Source organism: Excalfactoria chinensis, chromosome 4, assembly GCF_039878825.1.
Source record: "Excalfactoria chinensis isolate bCotChi1 chromosome 4, bCotChi1.hap2, whole genome shotgun sequence".
NCBI lineage: Eukaryota > Metazoa > Chordata > Aves > Galliformes > Phasianidae > Excalfactoria > Excalfactoria chinensis.
The window spans coordinates 69,116,386-69,143,104 of NC_092828.1; the positions used below are offsets into that span (position 1 = coordinate 69,116,386).

Consider the following 26,719-nt stretch of genomic DNA (forward strand, 5'->3'; position numbering starts at 1 on the left):
AGTAATAGAGCATCTGGTGGCAGGGCTTACCCTCCTACAGGGATGGAAGGTTCTCCCAGTCACCCCTTGAAAATACATAAATGTTTATGTAAAACAGAACTTTCTGAAGGGAGAGAAATAGAGACAGTAAGCAAAAATGGGAGGTGATACCTGGATCTGTTTCTGCTTCCCCTACGGGGCAGAGCAACTAAAGCATTTGGAGGAGCGTACTTACCTCTTGGCAGCTCCCTTCTCTGCTCTATGCTTCAGATGTAGAATAGAAAGACAATCACAGCTACAAGCAAGATAAAGCTTCAGCAAGAGATCAGATTATATTCAGATTTACATTTTGAGCCCATAACCAACCAGTGCTTCCTGGACTTGATTTGGAAGCCTGCAAAAAGAGGGTTGTGGCCAACTCAGTTGGGTAGCATTTCTGTACTTCCACATTGTCAGTCAGCAATACAAGGCTGTACCTACTGCCAGATTAGATATAGTTAAAAAGTTGTCAAATCCTCTAACATCCCAGCAAAGAAAAACAGGTGTTTAATAGTTTCTAAAATGCCTTGCAAGACAAAGAACATTAACTTAACTAAAGGCAGAATTGCTGATCAACCAGCAGAAAGTGAAACGCAAGTGAAGAGTTCAGGTAAGACTCTTTATACATACCAGTTCAAGTAAGAGCTGCTGTTTTGGCTTCACAACGCTCAATGAGTTTCAGAGTTGTGGAACATGGCAAACCTGAGAAGTGCATCTGCTTCCACACAAGAGCTAGTAAGCAACATTTCATGTCAGCCATAAGGAGGTCATCAGAATATAGTTTTATTTACATTTTCATATTCAAATTCAATACAAATCACAAAATATTTACAACATTTTAAATTATACTATTAATAAGAAAATGCATTGCTTTTCCCCTGCAGATTCAACAGTACCTTATTGTGGGCTTTAAGACAAAGCTCTGCTAACATTAGAAACAAACCATAACTACAGAGATAAAAAAATAAAGTGCATCTGTAAGATGTCCTTACTTACCCTTAGCGGGCAAGGCCCTAGACTTAATATTGAGGCACCCAATGCTCCTCCACAGCCCCCCGCCCATTCAACTCCTCACAGATGGCTGAACATTTCTCCAATCATCTGTTACATTTACAGGACATTAGCTGGCCCTGCAGCTTTAGCACAAAGTCAAGACACTGCACAGCAATAGTCCAGAACGGTCCAGCATTTTCTGGAGACTTGGTTCTTCCCCAGGTATTGCCTGAACAAGACACAGCGGATCCTTTGAGAAGGATCTATTTTCCCCATCTTCAGTTCAAGTCTTCCACAAAGCCAGAGCTCTTGCATATTGCTGGTGCTAGAGACAGTTATAATTCCAAAAATCATGTAGGATCTTTCAAACTGTCTGGTATCAACAAGTTTGAAAAGTTCCTGCATTTGCTCCCTTTACAGTATTGTGCAAGTCAAATTCGGCCTGTCAGCCTGAAGCCCTCTTTTTCCCTTTAGGAATGTGGAGTTGAGAGGTAAATCGATGGATGAGATCTGATCACCAAATAACCGAAAGACACTGTGGGCAAAATCCAGTTTGACAGGCATTACACTTTGTACTTTCTCCTATCAAATTAGGGCACTGAAGTATTAAATATAGTGTTGCTTTAAACTGAACAACTGTGGTAAGTAAATATTAGGCCAGGTCAAAATCTATTTCTTTACAACGAGAACCCACTTGAATTAAAAACAAACAACAGAAGTCAAAATAATTCCCAGTAGAGACAGCTACTACATAAAGAAACTTCTCCTAATTTAAGCGACTCGAATGCTGAAGAGAAGCTTTGCTGAAGATGGAACTTCCGTTTTAGTGTTATAATCTGATGGTTTTCATTCTATTTAAGACAGCTTTGTCTGAAGGGTGCTAAAACTAATTTCCACATGGGAGATGTAGTTTTAAGAATTGAAAACCATGTCATCATGAATTAAATATGTTTAATCTTAGCATTTTCAAGGTATTGATGCTGCTACAGTCATCCACTGGGTTCTTCAAATATGTGGTGGTGTACATGCGACGGCAGTAGGCAGCTCCTTGCAGAAGGCTCATACCAAATTGCTGGACACATTCTTAGGACTTAACTTCAGAAACTTGTGTTTCATCTGCCTCAAATGTTGGGTTGTCAAGGGGAGGAAGGACAGTCACAGCTGAAGTCTGAGATTCGTTATTTACAAGATGTGTGTTGTCATCTGTCCGGAAGAAAAATAAGATGCAAAGAGTTATAGGCAAGCGTTACTACCTTAAGCAAAAGACGCTTGCTTTATTTCTACAAGCCCACTGCAGCAGCCTTTCCCAGACAGCAGGAAATCCAAACTACCACTCTTCTGCTGGCTCTCAGTTTGCGAGCACACTCCTGCCATTTTTTGTTATTTCTAGCAGTGTTCAGTAGGCCTTGGAATCCAGCTCTCACTAGTGTCAAGCAAGCCTAGGCTGTGCACAGCAGTGACAGAAGGCAACGTGAGTGTATCAAGTCCCACTGTAAGGAGACTGAGAATTCTCCTGTTTTTATGGTACTGAAGATGGGCATCAGGAGTGACTGAGATAACAGGGTCAGGAGAAACTGTGACAGACACAGCAGTTTGGAGACAGCGGCCTTTATCCTTACAGACTGCCTGTCAGGCTGACATTAGAATATGTCCTTACTGCTCAAGGTGAGAACAAGGGCCTGCACCATATAGCTTAGTCCCACATCACTTCACTGGCTTATAGGAATGCAATTCAGCTTCTGAAGTTTAGCCCATGGGAAATGCCTTCTTTTGTGCCCAAACAGGGCACAATGTCCCATAGGTGGCAGCAAATCCCACACTTTCCTATCAGCTAGGGACCCAGTAGGAAAGCTAGGCAGCCTCAGCACCTTTTCCCTACCTGAAAGCCTCCCCACTTATTCCTCTTTCCAAGGCAATTCCAGAATCCAATGGATAATTACATTTTATTTTATTTTTAAACTTCCAATCATTCCATTAAATACACACACACACACACACACATATATATATATATACACACACAGCTATGGCACTAAGGTTGTACAGACTCTCTACCAGCCAGCCACCACCAGCAAACAAGGACTTAAACAAGGACTTGATGGAGATGTTACTGGTCAGCTGCCTCCAGTAACAGAAGTACTCCTGTTATATTGATGAACTTGAGCTCACCTCCACAGACTTTGTTCAGGATCAGTAAACCTTACACAGAAACAGTGGCACTTCAGCATTAGAAATACACATGCTCGTGTTAAAAAAAAATGAATAAATACAAGGTATTTGGAAATGCTGATAGTCTTTTTCAATTAAAACACTCTGAAAGAGTTCAAGGATGATTCAGCCTAAGCAAAATGCGAAATTCAACAGGAAGTATTTGTCATGTCTTGCATCAGCTATGCTAAAAAAGGACCGACTTCCCAAAGGTTTTCTGAGTATTTAACTACTTTAATTAGACAGATGTGGTGGCAAAGCAACACTCACTCATCCAAGACAGTCTCCAAAGAGAGAAAGAAAAGAGGGGCTGCTTCAGAAATTTCTTCCGGCCTGCAATTTTCAGCTACTCTTTTTCCTGAGCTCCGTTTTAAATTCAAGTTTAGATTGTACTTAGATCGAAAACACAGAGCAACAGAGCCAAGTGTTAAAACAAAAGGAACATTAAAGCTACGCCAAAAAACAAGCACTGCTGTGCATTACAAAGGGAAAAAAACCTAACGCATAGCACAAGCAGTGGAAGGGCAATGCAACCCAGCAAGACAGGTGAAGCAATATACTTTACTTACTTTCTGATGGTGCATGTTCCTCCAGAACTGATTCATCTGCTCCTTGCACAGAAGCATATCCAGACGATGCGGTTTCACTGTGGCTATCCACTTCATTAATCGAAGTGACATTTGATGTCCCACTTGATACTGTGGCTTGCACAGACTCTGCCCCATCTTCTGCATCCACCTTCGTGAAAGAGAGAAAACGGTAAAGTTACAGCTTTGTAGGGGGATGCATCTTTCAAGGAGAGCAATGCTCTGAGGGACTGGAGCCTGGTGGACTATTACCCAGAAAAGGAGATTTAAAATAGAAAAGTAGAATTCTGCTGTTAACCCTCAGCATCACAAGTGAAAACCAGCTACTGCCTATTTAGAGTGAGAAGTTCAGATACAGCTTCTGTTTTCTTTAACCAGTTCTTCCTTTTTATTACCCAGTACCAGGAAAAGAGAATTTTTCCTCCCACTCAGTGTATACCTCCATCCCCCAGGCAAACTCTGACATATATTTTAGTTGCATTGGCAACAGCATCTTCCTCTGGTGTTTGCCACGCAGAGCAGTGACAGAATGCACCAGTTCCTTACATATCACAGTACTGACAGTGAACTCTGCCACTAAGTAAGACGGTGACTTACCTCAACACCTAGAACTTTGAGTATGTCACATTTGCACATCGGGCACGTCCTGTGTTCTAAAAGCCAAGGATCAATACAGTTCTTGTGGAAAAGATGGCTAGTGAAGGAAGTAACCAACAAGTTAGGTTTCACATCAGGAAAGATGTTTGTGCCACAGCAGCTAGCTTTCTCTATTAACAGAATTCACTGATTGCAGAATTGCCTTATTTGGCCACACAATACTGCTGATCCTTACAGCTAGTTGCACGGTCTCAACCTTTGACTGGCTTCTCTGCACAACTTGTATGAACTGCTGCATTATCTGCGCTACATCAGTGTTAATGGTTTTGTGGCAGGACTTCTTTGTTGTTTTCTTTGTTTTTAGATCACCATGCTATGTACTTCCAGATTACAATTTAAATAATACAGGCATTGACACCTCAACCTTAGCCTTAAGCTCAACTTCCATAATGACAACACAGGGCACAAATAGCACTCAGTTCCGTTAAACCTACATTAAAAAAAATCTTGCCAAGTTATGTTCCCAAGATAAACTATACTCCCACGCATTTACTTTGCCTATGCAGTCACTGTATATTCCAAGTGGACATTTGGCAGGCTGCACACACAAGAAATTAAACATAGTTCAGCCTTTACAGATGGAAGCGTGTGCTTCTATGTAGGTACACAAACTCACATTGAGTTTGATTTAGGGGACAAATTCAGGAAGGCAGCTTGCAACCCTGTAACCTGCCTGTTCCTTCTGCCTGAAAGGAAATGGCAAGGCTCTGTTCAGTGTTAATAAGCACTCTGTCATAAGACAAGCAAAGAAATCACCACATTTGGTGTTCTACGCCCAAGCTTGATACCGAATTCTCCAATTAAGCACACATAATCAGCACCTCCTCCCGGCCGCACCGGTGTAACATCTGTAGTAAAACCTGAAACTTCCTTAATGCATATTGATTGTGAGAACTTGTACTCATGTCTGGTGTACCTCTGCTACTATAAATGCCTACGGTTTGACTGTCTGGACAAGAATGCCTTCTACAAACACATACGCCCCAGATATTTAGATACCACTATTGTGACTCACAGAAGCATTCAGTTGCTTATTTCTTTTAGGCATACAGTTAAATGCTCTTAGCATGTAGGGTCTCTACACAGAGGCTGGCCACCAACATCAAGTACATTCTTGCAGTACCTAACAGTCTATAACTCATATGAGAGTTTAATATGGTTGATATTGGCAGAGATCACCACTGGCAGGGACTATCAAACAAATATGGTTATCTTGAGCAAGTCCCTGTTACAGCCATGTTTGGGCCAAAGAGGTTGACAACATCACAAAAGCAGCCTCGGAGCAAAACACAGTACAGCAAATTCACACATCAAGAACCCCTAAAAAGAACAAGTCACTTTCATCTGAACCCAGTAAGTCATGTTGTGCTTTGCAAGTTCTCACCAAGATTAGGAATCTTCATAGGGAACGAACATGAGAAGTCAGCTCTTCTATCAGCTCTATGTATCTAGCCAGTCTAAATGTCTCTGCACTCATGGAACTGAGTTCATGAATGTACAGGACTACCTGCTAGCGCTGGCCTGGTAAGACAGCTGAATAACCATCAACACATTTCTGAAAGCTTACTCAGTTTTGTTTCATTCTAAGCTGCTAAGCATTAGATGAAGGAAGTTTGCAGGCAGCACTTTACAAGGCCAGCCTCTTGGTACCTAGCCCACCGGGAAGTCGTACCGCTCCTAAACAAGAGCTTTCGCAAAACCATAACCTTGTGCAAAGGTAATGCCAGCTCAGATGTAACAGTGTTTGACAGATAACACTGCACAGAAAACAACAGCCACAGATTTTTCCATTCTTCAGAATTGGATTTTTCCCCACATCAACATTTTTCCAATCACTTCCACATAATCCTCCCCATGTAAAAGCAGCCTTCCCATATAAAATTCACTAAGTTCACACAGCATTTAACTTGAGCACTCCTCCTGTAGCCCCCTGATTTGAGAAGCTTTGCCACAGCAATCTCGTTCAGCAGGCATACAAAGTCACATAGAACAAGTTTCCTTAAACCCTGGAATAGTTACATTGCTCATCTTAGGAACAATCAAAATATTAATGGCATGTTGGGCTTCCACAGGAACACAACGAGATGCGATAGCAGATAATTCTAGATGAATAAACTGGAGAGGCTCTGTAGACAGCCAAGATGTTCAGGCTGAGTGAGGTACGGACACAAGCTGTAGGGGCACACTGCAAGAGTACACCTACAGTTTGGAACACTATTTGACAGAGACTCAAGAATTCTTGCCCTACAACAATTTGACAGAAGCCCCATCAGTTTTGTTAACACAGCCGGAGGAACATCCAAGTAAAGGCAAGCTTTATCATTCTGAATTAAGGGGCAGTTTGGAAGAGAACTTACTTGCAAGTCAAGATGCGCACTACTTCATTTGGCTTGTACAGCTCAATGCACACAGCACAGCTATCTCCATCAGGGCCGGTTTCCTAAAGTGGAGAAATGAATTTTCAGCTTTAACCAGCTTTGAAAGCTTCCTCTGAACTACAGTCAGATTTACTGTTGACAAAGAGGGTCTTGCTAAAGGAATATAAAATAACTCTTATCCATAATCTTAAATAAACGCATTTTATGGATTATTTATAGTAAAGCTGACATTTGAGCAGAAGCACTGGGAGCTTAATCCCATGGGCTTAGAAACAGCTGTATGCTACCGTGAATCCAGTTCTGAGTTGCCTGTTTCAAGAACGACAGGAATCTCCTAGTAAGTGTCCAGTGGAGGATGACAAAGATGGTGAAGGGCCTAGAGCATCTCCTGTGCAAGACTGAGAGACCTGGGGCCATTCAGCCTGGAGAAGGCTGAAAGGGGATCTGATCAATGCTCATAAGCATCTAAAGCGTGAGAGGCAACTGGATGAGGCCAGGCTCTTTTCAGTGGCATGCAGTGATAGGACAAGGAGCAATGACCAAGAACTGGAACATAGGAAGTTCCACACAAATACACACAACTTCTTTACAGTGAGGGTAAGATGACAGAGCACTGGAATAGGCTGCCCAGAGACACTGTGGAATCTCATTCTTTGGAGATACTCAAGACCCATTTGGATGCCAACCTGTGCAACCTGCTGTAGGGAACCCCCTTTAGCAGGGAGCTGGACTCTGTCATCTCTAGATCATCCCCGGAGCCTTTTAACCCCTGTGATTCTGGGATCACTGGATTATTTCAGTCAATACCGCACAGATCAGGAAAGCACTACCTCCAACGTCAGCCAGAAGAACAGCCACTGATACTGACGATGATTTTGTTTTCAAGTAAAGCATTCCTGGCATTTTCCATGTCAGAAAAACCAGGAACTCACAACACAGCAAGACTATGGGTAAGGTGCAAAAACAGATATATACAATTTATAAGTACGTGCAGATTTCAAAGATCTGTGCCCCTGAAAATAACTTGGTCTGAAAGTGGAAAAGGCAGTTATGAGTTCCAAGAGGCTTCTGCATCCTAACCCAATAGGAAGAGATCTACTCTAGGCTCCGTGTGAGGAGTGAGGCAGAATGCTGAGGAGTTGCTATACCTTGTCTCCTTGCTTCAGGGTGCGCAGCTGTAACTGTCCAATGGCCTTCTTAGCTTCGGCCTTCAGTTGTCGCTGTAACAGAAAGGAGTCCTGGTTAAACGCTTATTTTTTTCTCATAAGTGGTAGCTCCTAATTACTTACCACAGTGTCTAAGCAAGCAGGCACCAGTTTTATAACCCAGATGTTATCAAAACAAGCTAAGTAAGCATGACCACGCTATTTAGGCAAAACACAAAACAAGTTTCAGGACACATTCATGCGGCTATTGACTTCAAATGACACACCAAGAAAACACTCGCATATGATTTGTTTTTACCTAGCCTTCTCATAAAGCACTGTTCCTCCTTCTAGAAATCATAAGATAATACCTTGGTCAGATTAGACCTAGCCAAAATAAACAGAAACCTTCAAACGGTTATAGAAGGCTGAGCACCAAGTCCCACAAGCAATCCTTCATAGCCTCACACCTCGATGAAGGAAAGGTGAGGTTCCTTACCCAGCACTAAGCCACCACAGCACGCCCTGAACCAGCCCTCTGCCCCGTGACTTACAGAGCCAGCAGCCTCCTGGCACCGACCACTCCTGTCAGGTGGAAGAACTCAGTTTTATCAGTGTGGGTTCAAAGTAACACGCACGCACAATTCAGCACTACCTTTCCTTATTTCTACCCCTCACTAAACAAATCAAGTGAGCAGCCCCAAGAGGTTTGCAAAGCAGCTTTAATGAGGGCAGAGGAGGAAGCTGAATTGCATTCCCCTCCATGCCATTTCCTTGCTGCTGTCAGGATACCAGGGCAGAGATGAGCAGGAGCAGAAGCCTAGCTTGCCTGGCAACTGTTGCTGTCCAGCTGTCAGTACAATGCATTTAATTGGCATGGGAGCCAACAACCCTGTTTAAAGGTCACAGGTTGGTGCTGTTCTACCACCACTGCCACCTGACAGTCCTCTCTGGTGCACTTACTACCTCTGGATGCAGCGCTGCATCAGGCAGCACCAGCACTGCTGTCCCACCAACCCAAAATCCTCTTCCAGATTCAGCTGCTCAGTGCAGGAATACCACGCTGCCAGCTTTCCAGCATTGCCCCCCTTTATGCATTTTACTTCAGATATTAGAATCTTTTCAGGCTGAAGGTGCAGGGCTAGTGGCAGAAGCACAAAGGGGACAAGCTGGGGAAGGGCTACTCATGATACCTAATAAACTAAGCAAACTGATAATACTACATAAAATCCCCTGTGGTAAAGTAGTTCAGAGCAAAGGAGTTGATTTAGATGGTCTGCTGCAACACTATCACGCTGTTTTGGCACTGCCAAGCTTACTGATGCATAGTGTTGCTTTGGGCTTCTAGCCTGTAGCATCAATACGCATGATTTTAGAAGCTTAACAGGTATAACAATGATCAAGGAAGAGATCCATGCCATCCTAAGGTGAAAAATGCAAGCAGGTGTGTTTTATCTATTAGGAACAAGAACCAGGCAAGTTTTCTTCAAATAAAAGCTTGTAGAGCTCTTCTGTTGAAGACAGCAGCCTAAGCTCCTGTATGGCACTTCAAAATCATTCTCCCCTTGCCAATGCTTCATCCAGAAGCTGTAGAGAAGTAGCCATACAGCTGTCTCTGAAAATCCCTGAAGTTTCATTAACACAGCACCACAAACAGAGCAGGAGCGCAACAGTATCAGGTCCTGCACTACAGCTACTTGCTATAAATGGGGAATTAAACCATCTAGGAGCGTACTCCCTTGTGTACTATCTAATCTACACATCTAATGTCAGGGCAAGCATATTGACAGGACCCAACTGGCTGCAGAAACTGTTGGCAAACAGCAAAGTTTAAATGTACTCAACAGGCTGCATGATTAATAATTTACTGAGACAATATTTTAAGTTTTGCCAGAGCACAAGTTTAATGGCTGTTCTTGAAATGCACCAACGGCAAAGTCACCTTTCACATCGATTTTGTAAGCACAGCAGAGCACAGCTCCAGGGGGATGGAGAAAGGTTGCAAGAGGAAGCATTTATTGAGTAGTCTACCAGAGATCCAAGATACTCAAGCCTGGAATGGTCAAAGCATTTTGTGAAGCCAAATTTTTGGAGCAAACATTAACTTTTAATGACTCTGAAAGTCTCAACAACTCTGCACAGCCCTTGGGGATTAGAGGGTGAGCAGAAGCTGACTGGGCTGAGACAAGAAAAAGAATCAAGATATTCCAGGACAGGTCAGCTTCTGGCTGCCACCCAGGCTCTGGCAATGCTGAAATAGACAGGCACCTGACTGGGAAAGGTAGATCTGCTGTTTATTTCCTGGTTTTCTCCGGTCCCTCACTGGGAATTTAATCACCAGTCCCTTCTGCACGCTCGCAAGTAGAGTCGTGGCAGTACAGATGAGCAAGCTCTAGGAAGCTGAGGAACTTCTGCTTTTCTCTTGCAAGCAAAGGAAGTTCTTCTACTGCCATGAAAATAGTTCTGAATTCCAGCAAGTCAAGCAACTCACCTTCTCCAAAACCATTAATTAGGTCAGTTCTGAGCTATAACACCTAATCCTTATGAAATCAATGGAAATGAAAACTTGAGCTCAAATAAGAAACCAGGTCACAGATTAGCACACTCAGTCATTTTGCATTATTAAGAAAGGTTAATATATTGAGGAACAGAATTTGTCACTACTTTGCTGGTAGCAAGCAAACCTCCACACTGCCCTTTCCTTTTGTTTTGCCACCTGTGCTCTCAGACCTCACGATGCAGTAACAGACCACAGAGCTTGCCACTTGACTTTCAAGTTCAGAAGAAAATAGAGTCAGACAAAAAACAGCCAGATGTAAACAGCTTAACCAGTTGGTTCATGAGAAAATGCTGATCCACTTCAACTCACAATTAGGACAGATGGGTTATTAAACTTGCTTTCACTTGGACGTCGAGACAACACAAGTGGCTCATTTCAACAGTCAGTCAACTTTATAGAGAATTACAGTTTTCCTGTACACAGTTCCCTTTCAAGCTGAGTGAGAGACAGAGTTGCTGCCTTCAAGAAACATCTGCAGCAGATGTAAGACCTGGATTATGTGTGGCCTGTACATGAACCGTAAAAGTTCCTTCACCAGATAAAGTAAGTTGTCATAGCAAGAAACATGGAAACTCTGCTGGCAAGGGGCAAAGCTTTCATGTACCCAACAGCCTCACTGTCTATAAAACAAGACATGGCTTCTGAATTTTCAAGACAAGCCAAAGAAAATGAAAAAAAAATACTGCTGATATAGTAAAGACCTCAAAACCATCCAGTTCAAGCAAACAAGAGCAATACAAGTGGGATGTGAAGAACTTGTAGGTACTAGAGATAGACCACAGGGCCATATCATCACATCATAATTATCACAGTATTCTGTAGAGACCAAAGAGTTCCTCTCGGCTCTAGTGGTAGAACATGATGACACCAGGAAGGTCAAAAAAAATGAGACAGGTGCTCAGAAAAAAATTGTAACCCTGGTAGAGGAAAACATTCAGAAGGCAGTTTTACTTCTACAGAAGGGAAAGTTTGTAACAATTACTACCAAAACACAACTGCTCCCTAAGAACACTTCCCAAGAGAATGTGTAACTCATTGACATCTGTACAACGGAAGAGGAAAAAAAAACAACCCCTTTACTCCACCAAATAACAGACTAAAGTCCAGAGAGTCAGAGCTTCCAAAGGGCTGAATGATGACAGCAAAGTTCTACAGGCAGAATGCAATCCGATAAGTTGATTGACTAATATTCAGTGTTTCAAAGTCCCTATTTTGAGACTTAGAATATACTCCGAAAACCCAGTAAGCCGGTTAACAGAGAACACTGTGGAGCCACATTTTACTAGTTCCTCTTCACTAACAAGAACTTCTTTGTTATTCTTTCCTTATCTTATCCTTGTAAGGTTGGCTTTTAGATGCCTTGGGACAGAAACAATTGAATTAAAAAAAAAAAACAAACCTACAAAACAATTCTGGATTGTTTTGAGTTTCACTTTTACAAAGTAGTACATTTATTCCACTTGTCAGAGAATCTTTCTTTGATTCTGGTACTTTATAAAGCACTTCATGGCTCTTTAATTTCAGATCAGCTGAAATCATGTGGAACTGGCACGTCATTTGTCAATGTTATTTTTCAATTTAAAGTAAATTGTGTTGTGTGTACACAGAGCCCAAGATAGAAACAGTTTGAGAAGGCACAAGCCAAACCAACTGGATTTTCCCAGTACTGTCTACCATTGAAGCATTAATAACAGCTATAGCTCTTTGAAAGCCTGAAAGCTCAGAACAGAACTGGACTTCCACAACCGCTCTGTTAAATGCCTTCAAAGGAGGGAAGATTTTCTTGTGCTTTGATTAACAGCGTCTTTTGCAGGTCAGTTTCTAGGGCACTCCTGCCTGTTTGCAATTGGAAGCAAGTTCTCTCAGTGGGGTAGTTTCCAGGGAACGAAAGAAGAAATTCATCAGTAAGAGACCACATCTCTGTCCACAGATGTTAGGCAGAGGACAGCATCAAGATACAAGGCTCCACATGCCACCCCCCATGAAAGACACCACAAAGACAGCGTGACATCCAGGAGTGGCAATGCTGCATTTCACAGGTAGCTGTCAACTCCCAGTCCTTCTCTTCCGACTGCTCCTTTGTACCTTCACATTACTTCCAAGTGTTGCACATCAGAACACAAAGAGGCTAGAGTGAGGTCTGTTCACCATCCACAAGATTACATTCCAACAAGAGTATTTCAGAATATTGACCAAACTGAGTTAGGTGCTACAGTTACCAGAAAGAACTCGGTATTCAACAGCAGCCATGTTCCCTGTGACCACGGCAGGGAGAGAGACTGAGGTGAAAGACAGCAAAGAACTATGGTTACACAAGTTAACATTTTAGAGCAGTCAGTCCTAAAACGTTACACAAGCCCAAAAGTGACCTAGATCTCAATACCTGTGTCCAGCTTGTAGCCTCAAGTTGTTTTCAGAATGATCTATTCAGGGGGCCTGAAATCCTCAAGATAGCAGTGAAGCTCAACAGGGTGTGCGTCCTTCAATGGTACAGTACCATTGTAAACCAGTTATATCAGCTGATCGGACAATGGCACAAAAGAGAGCTGCTCAGAAATTTAACTTGTTAACAATGGGCTGCTTGGGATTTAAAAAGAACACAACAGAGGCTTTTTTTCAACATCTAATTGAGGCTGTCACTGCAACTCTGAGAAAGATTTTGGTTAGATAGAAGCTTTCAACAAGATGCAGTTTCTTAGCCTGTGGTCTATACTGAGGTGGCAGAAGTCATGCACCGTTTTGGAGGAGACACGTCAGTAGTCGTGTCTCACGCTCCACTACAGCTAGCGCACAGGCAGTGCTATGTGGGAAGTGTGAGGGTCAGCTAAAAGCAGTTTAGCTCTCTCACTTCCCCCAGTGCTTCAGCATTATTGCTGTACTGCTGTTCAGGAAGTAAAATTTGTAGGAGAAAGTTAGCTCAGCGTGACCAGTTACGCTCTCAAGACACAACCAGACAGGTGACTTTCTGCCACGTCCTTGCAAAGTTTTTAGCTGTTTAAAAATACCTCCCTTAGCTCACACTCCCTTTCCTTTGGAAAGGAATTTAGTCATCTTGGTGCTCAAGCACTATTTCAGCTTCATGATCCTCAGCATGGTGGCTCAGAGGGACAATAAATGAGAGACAGCACCAACTCACCTGCTTCCTGGACTGGGCCCTTGTGATCCTGAATCTGCGAGCAGAATAAAAAATGAAGTAGCCCACAGTTGCTGCCGTGACAATGAAAAACGACACTGAGACAAAGAAGATGGAATAGTGGTTCATCCAGGGACCGTGCTTTTTTCCCACTTCAATAACCATGGTCACTTTCAGGCCGCTCTCAATCCGGCGCAGGATCTCCATGCCTTTCAGGTTGCCAATCATAATGGCAACGATGCTTCCCGCACCTGCAAAAGAGAAACAGAACCCACGTTCACCAGAGCTGTATTTTAGTCATCTTAGAGGTCCCAATTCAAGAGCCAAAGAACAAACTGTTAAGCTCCTAACTGGCATCTGCAGCTTTATAATAACTAATAGAGTAAGTGCTATCTCCTTGTACTTGTTCAGCTGAACAACTATCCTTGATTACTTATGAGCTGAACCGTATTTAGAAATCATTCCTCTCCATAAGGCTCCTCACTCCCATGTAAGACACTCATCACCGTTTCAGATGCAACACTGGCAATTTACACTTTAACTTGCCTTTGAGCTGCATGAGGTTGAAAAGCAATCATAGACACAGCAAGGTCAGCTCCTGCCCAGATGCCAGGCACAGAGCTGGCAGCTTACAGATGCATCCTGCAACGTACCTGCCTCCCTCTCTGCTCTGCTACCCCTTAACACATCTGCCCTACATTTGACAGCACCACTGAGTACTGATCCAGGCACCAAATAATCAAACCTATGTAGACCACTCTTCATATCTGTATTTTCTAGAGATAACTGAGAAACATCGGAGTGAGATCTTGTGGTGACTACAAATGCTGTGAGTTTCAAATGTAAATTCAGAGAGAAGGCAATGCTGAGATGCACTTGCCTTTTAAACAGTCACTAGCAGACTACAAACTCCATTGTAACATCAGTTTTCACTTCTGTGGCTGGACATCACAGCAAACAGTTCTCCCGTCAGAAGGAAATTCAAGCAACTTTGGTCCCTAAATAATGACTTGAACAAAGACGACTTGAACTTCCATTTCAAGTGACAAAGCAATTGCTGAGAACACTTCATACTATTTGTGGGAACAGTAGATAGTCCCAACACAATGCTGATCATAGGAGAAAAAGGGAAAAGGGGAGATGAGCGAGTAATCACTGTCTAAAAAGCAGATTCACAGACTAGCCAGTAAGGAGCTCCATGGCATTAAGTCACCAGCTGCCCAACATTCATAATAGATATTACACGATGAAGCAAAGGCTGTTACAGAAGTGCTATTTTTAACTAACCTCCCAGCCAAACCAATTTTATTGGGGAGACCAATTTTTTCTCTCCATTAAGCAACCTCATCCAACCTTCAGCTATTGAAACTCCAACTGGTGTTAAATCACAAAAGGCTCTCATTTGAGAAAGCACTTATTAATTTTCTATCTTGCTCATGTAATGTCTTTGACCTGAGATCTCTAAATACGACATCTAGCAATTTTCCCCAGTGTCACTAAATTCATCTTCTACTCAGACGGCCTCCTGGAACGAGAAGTACATCTCAGAGCAGATGTGAAATAAAGAGGCAGCCAGACTGTGCAGCTACCATCCTTTATGATGAGATGGGATTTATATGCCAGTTATAAAACGGGCTGGAGGCAGGTGATAAGAGCGAGCAAAGAATTAGAGATAGAGGCAGGTCAGGAGCTGAGACTTCTTACTTTCGTAAGAGTAGAGGAAAGCGTGGGAGAACTGATTGTGACAGCAAGAAAATAGAAAGCCTGCCAAAAAGCCTCTTCTGCCTTCTGCCTCACCACTCAAATACAGCTCGTAGTTAAGTGCAATATGGCAAGTAGCATAGGGATGCCTGTTAATGAATTGTCACCATCAACCTGCAACACCATTTCAACTACTAAGCCACCAGGTGGGATGGAGTTTCACACCCTTTAAAAAAAAATGACAGACTTCCATGTAAGTTCCATGCTCATCACTTCACCAGGACGTCACTAGGAGACAGTATTCTTTCCTGGTGAAATCAAGAGATTTCTCACAATTTCAGCTACTTTGGATCAATCCACGTGAGTGGTTATGTGGCAGACTGCAGCCACTGAAGGAAGGAAGCTCAGGTAGCTATTCTCTGTTCCTCCTCATTCATTCAGGTACAAACTGCTGGTCTCAATGCAACGCATTAATGCTTATTCACACCTACTGGGATGGAGGAGACACTGCTTCACAAAGGAAGCAAACTGGCTGTGTACTGAGGTCAGAGCTCAGTGTAGGCCTGGCAGCTGTGGCAGTCAGACTTTCACCAGCTGTGAAGAGAGCACAACTTGCAAGTGAGAGCTTTGACACTATACAAACAAGAGCAGATTGAACAGGTGGTTGTGTCCACCAGCATCTACGCTGCTCCCCCACGACAAGCCCCTGCTGACAAACATCACTGCCCATCTTCAGTACTTTGAATTATGGGCGCAAGGCTTTAGAGCTGACGATTCATTTTTAAAAGCACTTACAGATGGGCTAACATGACATCACACAAAGCTAACCAAATGCCTTGTGCTAACAACAGGAACTGCCCCAACATTCTGAGCCCAGCTTACCCAGACCAACACTTGGTCACCATTACAGGGGCATCGCCTTTACCTCACAGAAAACAAGGCCTCCCTCCTCTGCCTTACTTCAGCAGAGCCCTGTTAGCCCAAAGCTAAGCACCCACATTTAGGCTACTGCCGCACTGCTAGAAACAAAGCAGTGAGGTCAGCCCGCACCCAGCACTCCCTGAGCTGCTAAGAAGGATCTCACCATGATGACAGGTACTGCAACATGTTACTGAGCCCAGGAAACCGCCAGCCTGCATGCAGGCTTCTGACAGCGCTTGAGCATTTTAATGGAAATGGGTTATTTGAGGGGACATAAGAAGCAGCATCTCAAGCACAGCTGCCCTGAGCTGATGGCTTTTTCCAGACTCCAGCAAACCAAGAGGAAAGTCAATGACTTGCGCACAGCAAAGAAAAAAAAAGAAATATCACAGGAACCCACATTTCTGGCCCATGAATCAGCCCCTGCGATTTAAGCAAGGCTTTCTACAACAGGTTTTAAGGGAATTCAGAAAGTGAGATTAAGCTGCTAATAATAGAGTCACTGCCAAACTGAAGCAAAACCTGTTTAGTCAAACATTTCCCAGCCTCTCTCCTTTACCGTGTCCCATGAAACTGGAGAGGGAAAGTTACTCAGGTCTTCAGACAAACAATCTGCCTTCGTAGGTCTGGAGATCTGCAAAAGGTTCCTCCCAGATGAGAAGGCAGCACGGCACAACGGTCAGAATCGGGAAGAGGCTGTTTTGTAGATGCAGGCAGGCACAGCCAAAACACAAGCATTCAAAGGGTTCTGCAGGGTGAGGGGATAAGAGCTAGCACACAAGTGCGGTTGGCACACAAGGAGAGTACATGACCAGGGATCAAAGTTTTTACCTTCCTGTATCAGGTTTACTTAGATGTGGAGTGGAGTTTCATCTATTTATACCAATATAAGTTACCTATGTTTAACTGAGCCTGCAGAGACCTTCCTTGTTCTGCCCTATTTCTGCTCTATGCACACTCTGCATGAAAACAGTTAAAGGGCTGGCAATTCAGTAAAGAAATTCAGCATGCAAAACATGCACAGAACCAGCAGGATTAACTCCTCCACAGTGAACACCTGCTCCTTCACGGGGGGGGGACTAATGTCACCCAGTGCAACTCCTAAGCACGCTACCGATAAGTCAGCTCTGAAGCACGGCTGAGTGTGGTGGGACTCTGTAGCATGCACCAAGGCAATGCCTGCACGGCAGGTCAACACCCACGTACTACACCGAAACCCTGTGCAGCCCCTGTACCTTGCACTGCTGACATCAAAGTCACTCCTCACAGAAGCAGCTCTGAGGAGCTGTCAGAATGAGTTCAGGGTCAAAGCTGACATTTCTGCCTTGTTGGTTTTTTTTCCCTTTCAAATGAAGGGAGGAGCCATCTTCACAGGTACTGATCAACCACAACCAGTAATGGGCACTCATTTCTTCCTTCTCTGTCAAGACTTGCTGAAATTGCTGTTCCTTTCTGGTAGTTAACAGCGCAGCCTCCAGACACTGGAGATCCACAAAGTGAGACAGACTCACATTAAGGAACACTCTATGTCTCCCATAACTGCAAGCCATGTGACGTTTTCTGTCCAGCCCCCAGGCTCACTGCTATTAAAGCCTTCCTTTGATAAAGAAACAAAATGTATTAGGAAGGAGCTCCACGAGCACGCCAGGTGGAATGAATAAAACAGGACAAGACCTAAAAGCCCAGAAGTAGGAAGACTTGTAGGAAGCCTGGTCCTCCAGAGACCCAGCCATGATGACACCAGCTTTCCTGACCTGAAACTGATGGTGAGCACAGCAGCACGGGAAGGTTGCAGCAGCTCTCCAAAAGACAGCTGCTAGGCCTATGTGAAAGCATAGCAGTAAGATTTCCTCACCCAGGATGAAAGCGTAATGCTCCCTTAACCATAACTGAAATTCAGCCCTACTGCACTGCATCTCCAGCTTACAGCAGATGCACTTGCTGCACAGGAACAAACCAAGCACTGGGCTCGACCAGAATGTCACCTGCTGCTACTGCCAGAACAAACATCCCTTCCGAGATGGCCTTGGTAAGCAAATCCTCCCATCTGGAGAGGAGCTGCTGTCACAGCACTGTGTCCTCCAGGGTGAAATCCTGCCCCCTGCTTGCTCCTGTGGGCTTAATCCTGTCTGCAGACAGCAGCCAAAGAGCAGGAAATGCCTTGCACACATCATTCCTCCTCACTTTGCTTTATCTTCCAGATCTTAGGAGAAAAAGAGAAACCTTTGCTGCCCTCATTTTGCTCAATGTAAGTTTTGCATTGCGCACGTCACTGTGTGCGTTTAATAAAAACAAAGCACAACATGGAAAGAGCCCGTGGTACCTTAAATCTTTGCTGTGTTACCAGTGCCCTCCTAAGTTAAGGCTAAGCTCCCCAGATAATTAAATGTTGGAAAACAAGTTTTCCTTCAAGGAAACTTTCCAGGCATTGGAATTGAAGGAACTTCTATTTCATTCTCACATTTCTCATTCACCACTCGAGTTTCACAACCAGCCCAACAGAACTGGCTCAGGTTGTCAGCCACAACACCAGCTCTGTGACCGAACACTGCTTTCAGTGCAGCACATTTCAAGCTCTAATACACCAGCAACTAACACTAAGCACCGCCAGGCTCTGCAGCTCAGGCAAAAGCTTCAGCTATGAAGCTTGCCATCACTATGCACTGCCACTTGCTTCTCTGCAGTTGACTTGAACACAGCAGCCCTGTCACTCTCTAGTATCTAATAGCACAGAAAATTAAATCCAAGAGAAATTATTAACATTTCTCCATGTTTTGCGTAACACTGCCAACTACAGACTTGCATGAGACACTGACAGAGGTCTTCGACGTGAATGATTAACTTCCAGTTGTTTGACAGTTCTGTATGTCAAAGCTCGCTCAGAAACCGACTCCACTCTTCCAGCCTCGCTTAAAATGGATTTCTCATTTTTGTTCAGATAAAGCTCACCACTGGAACTGCTTCGCGCTGCTTAAACATGAGCTGAATTCGGTTGGTTTAGAACAAGTCAACTCATGAAAGCCCCTTTCATTCTGTTTAAAGGCAGACACGTAACCTGGGGCAAATACAATAGATCTTCTAATGTGGCTTTTCTTGGATAGCAAAGGCCAAGCCCGTCACATCTCTTGCCAAGAACAGGCTGCAACACAGCCCAGTGGGACCCTTCTCCTCCAGGAGGGAACCTGGCTACCACAGTTTCCTTTGGGCATGTGAAGAAAGAAGGTATAAAACAACTACAGAAATCACAAGGGCTGCTCCGAAATGCAATGCCTCTTATTTTATTATCTCAGCCCACAGTGTCAGAGGCAGATATTGCCGGTACGGCAGAAGTTGAACCTTGATACATTTCATTGTTCCACTACAGATGGCAGCAGAGAGGCAACCTGATAAATTGGCACTGGTCGTGGAAGCGCACATGAAGGAAAGGTGTGCTACTGAGTTCCTCTATGTGGAAAAGATGGCACCCACTGACCTCCACTGACGCTTGCTGAACGTTGATGGAACCATAACCGAGGGGTGGGTGCTGTGTTTCAGCAGTGGTAACAGCAACACGAAAAGCAAGTCACGTTCTGGACTGTCACACAGGCTCTTGCTCATCGCTGACAAAAACGCACGGCTAATAATGGTGAACTACATTGAACATCAGTGTTTTGTAGCTGAGAATTTGCTTTGTCCTCTAGTGTTGTTGTATTCTTTGTATTTGTTGTAGTTTCCGTGGAAATAAATAGGAGGCATTGCTGTCAGAGCAACCTGCGTGTTTCATAACAAGGGAAAAGGCTAAAATGCCACGCACACAAGTGACAACATTCAGGAAAATGTCACATTTTCCTCCTTGACAAACATCTGAAGTTTTTGCAACACGTTTGAGGGCAGTGAAATTAAGTCTCGGCAGTTTCAACATTCTCTCTCTTTGGCCAGAGCCCTTGTGCAACCAACGGAGCCCTGCAGCACAGCTCCAGCTTCTATCCTTCCCTGCATAGAAAGCGTTCTCTGATGGGCCAGCCGAGGCCAGCCAACTGCAACTCACTGGATGCTGCAGCAGCAGACTTTTGGCTTCTATCTACCTGCAACACAGACAATGGCACTTGCTGTGTCTCCAGCCTAAAAGGAGTATCACCCTGGGCTTTGCTCAGCACCCTGGCCATCCCTCCCACTGCACCATGGTCAGCCAGCCACCCCGTGACAGAGCCATGTCCTGTGCTGCAACAGAAAGGCAGCCCCTGATCACTCTCCAAGCAGTCTCCTGCCACCTCAGCATGCTGCTTGTTGAGGCATGTGAGCTGTGCATTTATTACGCTGCCTTTCATGTTTAAGTACAACTGTTTGAATACTGCTTTCCTCACAGCATTGAAATACTAAGAAATAAGGGGGGGGCTCTGGTACTTGTTCAGCAAGCTTGTACAAGTCTATTAGCATCTCTCACGGCAGAAAGGAAAGTTATGCACACGCTGAGCCCCTATTTCTGGATGTGATGCAATTCTGAATACAAAAGCTGTTGTTTCCAGCACCACACCACGCTATGAACATAAGCTTCATACCTGGCCTCAGAAGCAGTCAAACCACAAAGCCTGCTTGCTAACTCTGCTCTAACACACGCTATAATGTTTACAGAAGCAATTACTGCTTTGCAGCACATGCAGAAGGCCAAGTCTTATCAGGAACGCTGATCTGACCAAACAGCACCTTTCCCAGAATATTTCCCACAGTCACAGACACTATTAGTGGAAATTTCATCCTCACACCTTCAAGTCCCACACAACAAGCTCTCCCTTTCTCAGGGGGGAGGTTGACTGAACTGACATTCCAGGAGCAATTTAAGCCCGGGCAAAGTGACTTGTCCAGTCCTGTCCAGTCTCTCCCCCTTCTACTCCTCCTCTGCTCTCTCCACCCCAAACATTACCTGGTGCCAAGAGAAAAATCACGCACTTCCAGGCTGCTTCTCAGTTATTTAAAGCAACAGCCCCTTATGACCCCAGTTGCTTTTTTTCCCCTTTTTTAATTAGGCTGTCTTCTTGAACACACTATGATCTAAACCAAAAGAAATCCAATTCCAGCTTGCTTTACTTTGCAGCAGCTGACACTACGCCTTATCTCTTCCTCCTCCTCATACAAAAACTACAGAGGTAAATTTGCAACAGCAAGGCACTTGAGGTTACAAAAACTGGCAGTAATAGGAAGCAACAGCTAGAGCTGTAAAAAGGGAAATAAGGAAATGCACAGCAGCAACAGAGGGAAATGCAAAGACAAGCAAGAGCCTTCAGAGATCCTGAGCATGGTGAGAAGAGAGAGGAACAAAGAAACCCCCGCTAACAGATGGTTTTATCAGGCAAAAGAAATGGCTGTTTGGGAAGCTCATGCTCCCAGCCTGGAAACACAAGCCTGAGCAGTGTACAGCCCTCTCCAACACTGCATTTATTAATGGCACTGCCCTGCCCAGGAACAGCCACCCATCAGCCCCGGAGACTGAGTGGCTGTTCCTGGCCCCCAAACCAGACACACAGCCATTGCTGTGGACAAGGAAGATTTCTACAGATAGAAGCATGGGAAACTTCTACCAACCAGGCTGGAGCACATTAAGACTAAACATTGTTTTAAATAACACAAATTTCCAAAGGCTCCTGGTGGGCCCTGGAGCTGGAAACCAACCTGCATTCTATTCGGTTAAATAGTGTTAAGAGCCTGAATTCAACAACCACCAGCATCAGCCCCCTTCCTCCCCCCAACCAATTCCTTCTGAGTCTTTAGGACTTGAGCAAACACTGCCAGGCTCTAAATCTTGGGAAATGAAACCATCCTTGAGCCCAGCAGCCACGAAAGCACACTTGGTGAGCACACCATGATGTGAAGGGAGCCACCCTAGAGACCTGATGCATGGTGTTTGGTCACTGGCGCTGGCAAGACTGAAATACTCCCCTTTCCATCTACCTAACGGTATCTGAAGCCCTCTACAGTAATAGCAATCAACATTCCTTATGGACAATTCTTCAGCAAATATTTTCAACAGCATTCAGCACCACTGATTTAGAAAACGCATTGCGCACCCTCTTCCAATGAGATCAAGCCTGCCACTATCAGCCTCTGCCCTTCACACACTGGTGGCAGCCCAGATCTTACTGGAAACGAGCAAGTTCGAGGCAGCTAGTGATAAAATAACACAAGTCAGCACAACGTAAGCCAGGAGGCACCTGTCAGCAGGCGGAAGACAGGGCACATTTGATATGATCAGGAAAAGCACTGAGCCCGACCACTGTTTGCTCAGTGGCATGTTCGGGACTGGAGGCAAACAAGCAGTGTCATTGTTTTAGGGCAGCAGCCCCACACAATGAAGCCTCTGCCGCCACATCTCACTTAAGATTTTAATTCATCCTTTCACATTTCAGCAGCCCAGTAAAGCCGAGGAGTAAGAGCACTTAACAGAACTGTACCGGGCTATTTAAGGGTTGATGCCAATCCCGCATATTTTTTCTATGGCACAGAGGAACCTAAACTAGATCAAGAAGAACATGGACTGGGATGAGAAGCCACCTGCAGCAGGCACCAATCTGCTCCTCACTTCCTCCCCGGGTGCTCACAGATCTCTGCACTGTGGTCAGCCCCAACTACTGCACTCCCACAGACCCTGCGAGGTTGAGATTTGGGCCATCAGCCAGACTCAGTGAAGCAGGTCCAGCTGTCTGAACGCCCCTACAGCCACAGCCTTAACTTTAAATGAGGGAGCCCCGAAGCTGCAGTGCGAGCCCCCAAACACCTACTCTCAGGTCCACAGCAGTGAACTTGAGGCACTGCAGGCTGCCAACACCGCCCTGGATGTGCTCTGTGCAAGCCCTGCTCGCTGCGAAGCAAAGCTGAACTTTTGTTTATACAACATTCACAAAGGCTCAGCACAGCCTCCCCTGGGCTTGCCATTCCGCCTCAATCCTCTGCTTTAGCAGGACCAGTTTTGCAGGTCACATCTGCCTCTCATAACAAAGTTATAGCTTGTTTCTAAATATCGTGCTTCATTCCAAGTTCCAGCAGAGCACAAGCACACTTCTTTGCCATATGCTATTTCCTCTAGACATTCAACTGCTGGCCTTAACCTTTGTGGAATTCCTGCAGAACAAGTTAAGTGGCAGCGCTATGTATTTAACCTTTCCTTCCCCTTTTCACCAACGGATGCAGTTTATAGACTCGAATCGGATCCCGTCAGCCCAAGATGCACTGTTAGGGTTGTAGCCAGAACCATTTAGCTGCCTTCTCCTCGAATAAGCCCTTTGCAGAGCAGGCGATGTGCTCCTCAGGGCTAGTTACACAACGAGAGAAGGCAAACAAAGTTACTGCAACAGCTTCTTGACCAGCAGAGAACCCTCCCTTACCAGGTGCAGGGACATACTGCCCACAGATCTAACGCTCCCCGACACCACGGCCACCTAACAGCCTGCTTCTATCTTAAGTCAAGGTCCACCTTTAAAACAAACCAAATCTTACTGCGCGCTTCTTCCCCCTGCGTGCAGCTGCTTCCCTCCAACCAAATGTCTTTTTCAGAAGGTCAATATAGATTGCAGAGAGGTGCAATTATAAGCACAGAACTGTACTTTGAAACCCTGCTCAGCCTGCCACGGAGAGGTACCATCTTCTTAAAGTGAACACAATTAAAACTCAAGTTTGCTAATTGATAAGGTGCTGTGCTTATAAAAGTACAAGGTAAATATTACTTTGGACTCCGTTAAATCCTTGACATGCTGTGTGCTGGAAACTCGCAAGCAGGAGTTAATCACATCTGATCTGCCTATTTATTGTGCTCTGCTGTTTTTATTGGTAGGATTTATTTATTTACTTGTTTCTAATAAGTTGGCGTGCCAGGAAGTTTCCACACAGAGCACTGATATAAGCAATAAAGATTGGTCAGACTAAACATGTTGACTGCAAGCCACGAACTCTCTCAAAGCAGGGTGACAAGGTCGCTATGGTGCAGCACAGGCAGGCCGAGGTCTTTGCAGGAGCTGCTCCAGAAGCCCAGGCTGACCCCACAGAGGACAGAAGCCGTCTTCTCCAGGAAGGTCACTGTCCTGTTCGACATCGGTTTGGCTGGGAAGTTTCAACGTGCCCCGGGACCTGAAACCAGCTATGAGGAATGAGAAGGACGGCCAGCAGCTCTCCAGCATCAGCCCCTGCAGGCAGCACAGGGAGGGAGGGAACGCTCTGCTTGGAGCAGCCCTGTGGCAAGCAGATGGCTCGTCTCAAGGAGCAGCTGCCGGCAAGATTAAGATGCCATAGGTTTCCCAGCAGCCAGGATGGTGGAGGGGGTAGAGGCAGCGACTTTCCTCTCACAAGACAGCTTTTCAACAGTGATCTACCCCAGTCAGCAGTGCAAACAGCTCCTCGGAGCTGCTGGCTCATGCTGGCACACAGCAATGCTTCTGTCAGAGCAGTGGGAGCAATGAGAGCCAAATCCTGACAGCATTTCATAGAATGGCTTGGGTTGGAAGGGACCTTAAAGCCCTCCCCAGCCCCAACCCCTGCCATGTGCTGGCTGCCCCCGGCCCTCCCAGCCCAGCCTCGGGCACTCACAGCTCCAGGCAGCACAACCAGGGACTCATTGCTGCCCGAATATAGACTTTCTACCTAACATCTAACCTAAACTTCCTCTCCTTTAGTTTAAATCCATTTCCTCTTGTCCTATCACTATCTGCCTGCGTAAAACATCAGTTCCCATTTACAAGTTCCCCTCAAGTACTGGAAGTCTACAGCGAGGTCCTCCCAGGGCCTTCTTTTCTCCAGGCAGAACAAGCCCGGTTCCCTCAGCCCGTCTTCACAGGGGAGGTGCTCCAGCCCTACGAGCATCTTCATGCACCCTCTCCAACAGCTCCATCCACTTGTCAGCAGACAATCTGATTACACCAGGAAGCTCCAAGAGCCCAGACTCCGGGTTTTAAATGCATAAAGTGAAGCACAGTCATTCAGCTCATTATGACTGCAAAAATGAGCCTCCAAGGGCAGCCACCGTTCCCTTACCAAGAAAACCTGCCTCTCACCAAGGGTGCAGCTGCAAGCACACTACTGAACAGCCTAAGCTTCGAGACTCACTATTCATCTTCTCTGTGCTGTCAAAACGGGGCTGCCCTTTAATGGGGCTTTCACTCCTCCCACTGTAAGTAACATTTTGCTGGTTATTTATGAAGAACCAAACCAGTCTCATGGCCCCACCTGTTTTCAGAGGCAGTCAGCATGAGCCCACGGGTAGAAACATGAGAAACAGCCCCATGCGGGCCCCAACCCAACCCACGGGCCGCACGCTGCGGCTCCGGGCAGAGCCGGCTCTGCAGGCTGCAGCCCCCAGCAAACAGCGGCCGGAGGCGCCGCTCCTCCCCACCCGCCCCGTTCAGCCCTCGTTCATCTGCGTTCATTCAGCTACGGCGGCACCTGAACGGGACCGACCGCTCCCCGCGCAGCCCCTCGCCGCGCCGAGGCGGCACGGGAGCACGGCTAACAGCGAGGCCGGCCCCGGCTCTCGCCCCCCCTCCAGCCCCGCCCGGCTCTCGCCTCCCTCCCGCCGCTCACCGGCGTGGGACATGGGCAGCACGTCGTTGCCGGTGCCGCGGTAGTTGTAGATGACGGCGGCGGCGGCGCCGCGCTCGGCGGCCAGGCGGATCTTGTCGGCGAAGCTGCAGCCGCCGCCGCGCTGGATGAGGGCGACCCAACCCGGGCCGCCGCCGGGGGGGGCCGCGCTGAAGTTGGTGAGCGCGCTACAGGCGTTGAAGCCGTCGCGGCCGTCGGGCAACACCAGGAGCCCCGCGGCCGCCTGCAGCGGCGAGTCCTGCCCGTACAGGCCGCTTTCGCCCGCCTCCCAGCCGCTCCGGTTGCCGCCCGCGCCGTCCTCCCACGACACGTTCAGCCACGCCGTCCACACCGCCGCCGCCGCCCCCACGCCGGGCTCCGGAGCGGCGCACAGCAGCGCGGCCACCGCCGCCAGCAGCCCCGCCGTCCGCGCCGCCATCCCGCACCGCACGGCTCCGCCGCCGTCACCGCCGCCTCCTAAATCGCCTCGGCCCCGCCGCCGCCCACGTGGGAGGAGCGGGGCCGCCCCCGCCGCGGCGCATCCCACCCCCCGGGCGGAGGGGAGCGATCCCGGCCGTCCGCCGTGCCGGAGCCCGCAGCGTCCGCAGCGCTGCGCACCGCCGGGTTAATATTTGCGGAGCGCTCGGAGACGGCGGCACTCGGAAGCCCCGTGCTTGTCGGTGCCCACGTCCTGCAGCATCCCTGCGTGTGTGAGCAGAGGGCAAGGATACTGGAAGCAAAGAACGGTTTGAGTTGGACGGGACCATAAAAGGCCATCTGGTGCAACTCCCTTGTACTGAACAGGGTCACCCGCAGCTCTATCAGGTGCTCAGAACCCAGTCCAGCCTGACTTTAGGTGTCTGCAGGGACGGGTCATCCAC

At 46.2% G+C, this 26,719-nt stretch overlaps 1 protein-coding gene across 1 annotated transcript; it reads right to left on the minus strand.

Annotated features, from left to right (window-relative positions):
- Positions 1-785: 785 nt before the first annotated feature.
- Positions 786-26,315, minus strand: RNF128 (ring finger protein 128). The gene is made up of 7 exons (XM_072336513.1): positions 25,842-26,315; positions 13,683-13,930; positions 7,990-8,061; positions 6,821-6,903; positions 4,404-4,500; positions 3,789-3,957; positions 786-2,214 (listed from the first exon to the last, which is right to left on the minus strand). Exons 1-7 carry the CDS (start codon positions 26,275-26,277, stop codon positions 2,096-2,098), a joined length of 1,224 nt encoding a protein of 407 aa, XP_072192614.1. The 5' UTR covers positions 26,278-26,315; the 3' UTR covers positions 786-2,095.
- Between the last annotated feature and the right edge of the window lie 404 nt (positions 26,316-26,719).